We start from the raw sequence: 6,014 nt of genomic DNA on the forward strand, positions 1-6,014 counted from the left end.
CACACTCGCTTATGAGTTTGATTCTCTGCCGGAGGTTTGGGGTCAGTGACATTTTTGAATGATTCTGAAAGAAGTCTCTTCTGCTCACCAAGGCTGCATTTATTTGATCATAAATTCAGTAAAAATAGTGAAATATTATTATAATGTAAAACAACTGTTCCCTTTCATGGGAACTTCGAACTGCGTCCTCTAGGGGTCGCTATGGGGAACGCCTCGTCGTGACCCGTGTCTGAAGCATACATTGAAAAAACACCAACTCGTTGGCCGGCGACAGCCATGACGTCACTACCGGTGCGACTATAGTATAAATAGGCACCGGGAGCACACATCATTCTCTTCTTCGTCTTCATTGACTGTTTTGTTTGAAGCGTGTATTTCTGTGGTAAGAGCGATCTCTTTTATCTCATTATGGCGAGCACTAGCAAAGCATTTAAGGATGTGTGCATCCATGTTGACGTTGTTTAACATCTGATGACACACACGATCTATGCGTTGTTTGTTTGGGCAAAGAGCACGCACGCGATGTCTCCGAGGGGGCAATCGGCGTGCACTGCGAGCGTTTTTTCCAAGGAAAAAAGCTCCGCTCTCATTTGTCTCTCTTTTCAAGGAAAGAGGGGCAGCCATCTGCTTCCCGCGATCCAGGACCCGCCGCTGCTGAGGCACGGAAGATCCGAGGCGTTCCCCATAGCGACCCCTAGAGGACGCAGTTCGAAGTTCCCATGAAAGGGAACTGCACTCAGACCCATTGGATATGACTCATTAGATCAAAACAGTTATTTTTGAATAATCGACTCTGGGCTTGCAATATTTGTTTATTTGAATGACTGAAGTTTGACAAATTGAAATTCGAACAAAAATAATTAAAGAGATTTTAGGCTAATAATAATATTTAGTTCTGTTTGAAAAACGGGCAAACGAAAATTAAGCTAGATTTTCTTAAATAGAATTAAGCTATCCCATCACAACAGAATAAGAGTTCATCTGATGTACCGCTTTACAAATTAGTCACAATAACGTTTATTTTTTCTTTTAGTTTTCTTATTTTCAAAAAATAAAATAAGTGGAAAAAAATAATATGTTGAGGCAGCAATGCGTCACCATAATTATTAGGTCAGTTTATGGTAATTGTAAAGTTCATCAGTTATGAAACTCAATTATGAAAGCAGAAAATAATGACACTAATAATGAATTTTAATTTTGACATTTGTGAAATTCACAAAAGTGTCTTGGGACTAACCAAAAATTTGAGAACTGAACTAAAACAAAGCAGATGGTCTCAGACACAGCAGTTCATATGTACAAGACAAAAATAAATAAAAAAGCCAAAGAAGTCAAATTCGTAAAGAGTTGGAGAATGCATTCGGTCAAGAATGTGGACAATCAGATTTGGGCCATATTGAGCTGCGGTGAGAACGTAGCTTTAGTTTCACAGATAACCTATTTTCTGGTGCCATTTTAAACTGCAGAGCCATTTAAACCGCTTTCCACACAAAGAACACAAATATGGTCTAACATCTGCATGACTTTTCTCTTTACTCTCCAGTGTGAAGCCTCATGTGAATCTGAAGGCTATTTTTATGACAAACTCTTTCCACAGTGAGTGCAGGTGAAGGGTTTTCTCTCCAGTGTGGATTCTCATGTGGACCTTAAGGTTTCCTTTAAATCTGAAACTCTTTCCACAGTCATGGCACGTGAAAGATGTCTCTCTCCAGTGTGAGTTTCCAAGGGTTTAATCAAGGGTTGCTTTATGTTTGAAACTCATTCCACACAGATCATATGCCAATGGCTTCTCTGGAGTGTGAAGTCTCATGAGTTTTGAGGTTTACTTTACAACTGAAACTCTCTCCACACGATGGCATATAAAACCGTTCTCTCCTGGGTGTTCTCTCTTCGTGTGGAAATCAAGGGACTCTTTCTTTCTGAAACTCTTTCCACACTGATCACATGTGAATGGCTTCACTCCAGTGTGACAAAACATGTGGGAATTAAATCTGTGTTTATATATAAAACTCTTTCCACACTGTTGGCAGGTGAAGGGTTTCTCTCCAGTGTGAATTTTCATGTGGCTTTTAAGGGTTTGTTTTCGATCGAAGCTCTTTCCACACTGCTGGCAAATGAAAGGTTTCTCTCCAGTGTGACGTGTCATGTGGCATTTAAGGTTTTGTTTACGTGAGAAGCTCTTTCCACACTGTTGGCATATGAAAGGTTTCTCTCCAGTGTGATGGTTCATGTGGTATTTAAGGTTTTCATTACTTGAGAATCTCTTTCCACACTGTTGGCATATGAAAGGTTTCTCTCCAGTGTGATGCTTCATGTGGGAACCAAGGCCTTGTTTATGTCTAAAACACTTTCCACACTGTTGGCACGTAAAAGGCTTCTCTCCAGTATGAATTCTCATGTGGTTTTTAAGGTTATATTTTTGATTGAACCTCCTTCCACATTGATGGCAGGTGAAGTAACTGTTAGATTCGGTCTGCTGAACTTTTTTTCGTGATGAAGTTGTTTCAGTCTGTATGGATTTTTCCACAATCATGAAGTCAGTTTTCTCGTATTGATCTTTCTCTTCTATCTTTGTAAGTTCTTTCCTCTCGTCTTTCAGCGCCATCAGGTCTAAAGTGAAAAAAGACAAATACATGTTAATGGCACTTTAATAGCTTAAAACATCAGACATCAAAACCAAGATAAAAGTATTAAATCCTCAAAATCAACATTATGCGCAAAACTGTTTTATTATAGAATACTGGCTTTTACTCCTGGTCCTAGGGACCCACCGCTCTTCTTATTTTGTAAGGGTGCTTTCACACCTGTAGATCGATTGCTTTGTTCTGAAACAGGGATTAAAATTATTACAATGTTGCTTTTTATTCTTGGTGCGGCTCGCTATCACACGGCAAGGTTTCTAAACGGACCAAATTTGTTAATACAAGTCACGCGCGAGTAAACTGTTCTCTCATTGGTCAAAGTTCCACGGGTTATCTTCCGGGATTCCACTGAGCTGTCACGACTGTCATCCGTCAGGATGGAACGACAACAGCTTTTTTTTTTTTTTTTGTAGCTCAAAACAAAACAACGGTCACTAATTAGAAGTACAAAATGCGGATTTGTAAAGAAGAATGTCGGAGGATTTCGATATAAGCCAAGAGGAGACTGGTTCTCCTTTGACTGGAAACTTTGCTTCCTTTGCTCCTGTAAACAAATGTTGGTTTTCACGAGACTCACCGGCGCATGCGCAGCGCTGACCTCATACGTCATCCGCCCGGAACTGCTTCCGTGTACAACAGTGAGTGCAAGCTAGATTAAAGTGATTATTACGTTTTGAATATGGATATTTTTCTTACAAAAACGCATCGATTCGCTACAGAAGGCCTTTGTTCACCCCCCGAAGCCGTGTGAGACACTTTTTTTTATGGATGGGCACTTTTTATTTAACTGCTTTTGGACTGATGCATGCAACACCTGCTGAGTGCCATGAAACAGCTTGAAAGATCAAAGACAATTTTTAATATAACTCCGACTGGATTCATCTGAAAGAAGAAAGTCATTTCACTTGAGGGTGAGTAATTTATGGGCTAATTTTCATTTTTGGGCGAACTAACCCTTTAAGACCCTTTAAGACCCACATCAACATGCATACAAGTCAAATAGATCCACAGAGGATGCAAAAAACACTGCTCTTTACATTGCACTGAAATACCTGCAGCAGAAGGGCACATACACAAGTATGCTTTCTGTTAACTATAGCTCTGCTTTTAACACCATCTTCCCCAGCAGGCTGGTCACAAAGATGCTGGACCAGGGCCTTAGTAACCAACTGTGTCTGTGAATAGAGGGCTTCCTCAGACTGAGAGACTAGGCACATACGTGTCCTCAATCCTGACCCTTAGCACTGAAGCACACAAGGATGTGTGCTGAGCCCCCTCTTCTACTCCCTCTACACACGATTGCACACCAGTTTTCCTCACTAACACAATAATCAAATTCGCTCATGACACAACAGTGGTGGGGCTTATCTCTAATGACAGTGAGGCTGCCTATAGAGATAAGATGTGTAGACTTGCTGAGTGGTGTGCAGACAACAACCTGTCTCTCAACATCAAGAAGACAAAAGAGATAATTATAGACTTCAGGCAACAATGAGAGGACCTAATTTAAGCGATTCATTTCAGAAAAAAATGTGTGATTAATTAGTTAATTTTTTTAACATTTACATTTAGTCATTTAGCAGACGCTTTTATCCTAATAAATTAAAAGAAAACGGATAGAATACAAAAAGATTAAAAAGCTAGTGTTAGTTTTTTTTTTTTTTATAAAGAAAATAAGCAGTAAATGAATAGAGTGCAAGTCTAAAAGGGACAAGTGTTTTTTTTTTAAGAATAGAATTAGAATAAAGAGTGCTATGGTTAGAGGGTCAAATAAAGATGGAAGAGATGCGTTTTTAGCCGATTCTTGAAGATGGTTAAGGACTCAGCTGCTCGGACGGAGTTGGGCAGGTCATTCCACCAGGAGGGAACTGTAGCGGGGTGAATGAGAACACGGACACAGTAGATGGAGTTTAACAGCAAAACCCCTGGAGGATGATTTATTTAAGCAGAGAAATTATAATACAGTGTTTTGTGAAGGTGCTCTGGTTCCCAATGGTGATAGTGTCTGTGGTCATCTGTGAAGCGCAGCGAGTGGCCAGGGGCTCAGTCTGTCTCTGTAAAAGTGGAGAGAAAACACCCATTAGTCTCTCATCCAGGGAGTATGCAACTCAACTGGCATGGTTTTCCTCCTGGCTTTTAAAGCTGTCCTGAATGAGCTCCAGGTGCGCTGGCCATCACGCTCAGGTGTTCGCCGTTGGTGATTAGTGAAGGAGCGGCGTTTTCAGGGCGATGAGTGATGCCATGTAGACAGAGAAGAGAAGTGGTCCAAGAACTGAGCCCTGAGGCACCCCAGTAGTTAAATGTTGCGACTTGAACACCTCACCTCTCCAAGATACTTTGAAGGACCTATCTGACAGATAAGACTCAAACCACTAGAGTGCGGTTCCTGAGATGCCCTTTGCCAATAGAGTTGACAGGAGGATCTGGTGGTTAACCGTGTCAAAAGCAGTAGAGAGATCCAGCAAGATAAGTATAGAAGATTTGGAATCCGCTCTTGCCAGTCTTAGGACTTCAACAACTGAGAGCAAGGCAGTCTCGGTTGAATGTCCACTCCTGAAACCAGACTGGTTGCTGTCGAGGAGGTTGTTCTGTGTGGGAAAGGCAGAGACGTGGTTGAACACAATGCATTCAAGTGTTTTTGCAATGAGAGGCTTTTACATATATCTATATTCTTTTATTTATTTATATTTTTTGTATTTATAGGCTACTATTTTAAAAGGAGATGCGAGGAAAAAAAAGTAGCATGGAAACTTTTCTGAAGAATATCAGTTCCCTTTAGCGATACATATAGACTCCAAATGAATGTTTATATTTTTCTTCCAGTATACAGTTGTGGCCAAACGTTTTGAGAATGACACAAATAATAATTTTAATAAAGTCTGCTGCCTCAGTTTTTATGATGGCAATTTGCATATACTCCAGAAAGTTATGAAGAGTGATCAGATGAATTGCAATTAATTGCAAAGTTCCAGTGAAGAGAAGGATGTGAACGAATGTATGTTTGCTGGTAAGATGGGCTTGAGAGATTGTGGTGTGGAAAATTGTGTACTGATGTTTTTTATTTTATGAATGAAAAACGTGGTAAAGTCGTCAGCTATTAGAGTTGATGCAGAAGTGGGAGGAGGAGGACAAGGGCGTGGTATGGGCTGGCCTGGAAGACAAGGGGCAGACGGTGTCTAAACAAGATGTAAGAGTGGGGCAGAAAGCATCAGTAGCACTGTTAGCATCAAAAGATGCTAACAGTTTAGGGGAAGGAAGTGAAGATGAAACCATAGCAGATATCCGGGAGGGTGAGAGTAGGTGGAGGGGTATGTGTTGTGTCAGGAACCATGTTGAGGTTAAGAGTGAGGAGGAAGTGATCCGAGGTGTGCA

The 6,014-nt window shown here is 40.8% G+C and overlaps 1 protein-coding gene across 2 annotated transcripts in view; it reads right to left on the bottom strand.

Annotated features, from left to right (window-relative positions):
• Nucleotides 1–1,654: 1,654 nt before the first annotated feature.
• The window catches only part of LOC107694222 (gastrula zinc finger protein XlCGF7.1-like), a 6,770-nt gene continuing 2,410 nt past the window's right edge, over nucleotides 1,655–6,014 (bottom strand). The window contains exon 3 of one of the 2 annotated variants that reach the window (XM_016493860.1): nucleotides 1,655–2,611. In XM_016493860.1, the coding sequence (XP_016349346.1) occupies nucleotides 1,823–2,611 (789 nt within the window). In that variant the 3' untranslated portion in view covers nucleotides 1,655–1,822. Of the gene's footprint in view, nucleotides 2,615–6,014 lie in introns of both variants that reach the window. The other variant, XM_016493861.1, reaches the window with a different exon arrangement.

Source organism: Sinocyclocheilus anshuiensis, unplaced genomic scaffold (assembly GCF_001515605.1).
Source record: "Sinocyclocheilus anshuiensis isolate Anshui unplaced genomic scaffold, SAMN03320099.WGS_v1.1 scaffold3030, whole genome shotgun sequence".
Lineage (NCBI taxonomy): Eukaryota > Metazoa > Chordata > Actinopteri > Cypriniformes > Cyprinidae > Sinocyclocheilus > Sinocyclocheilus anshuiensis.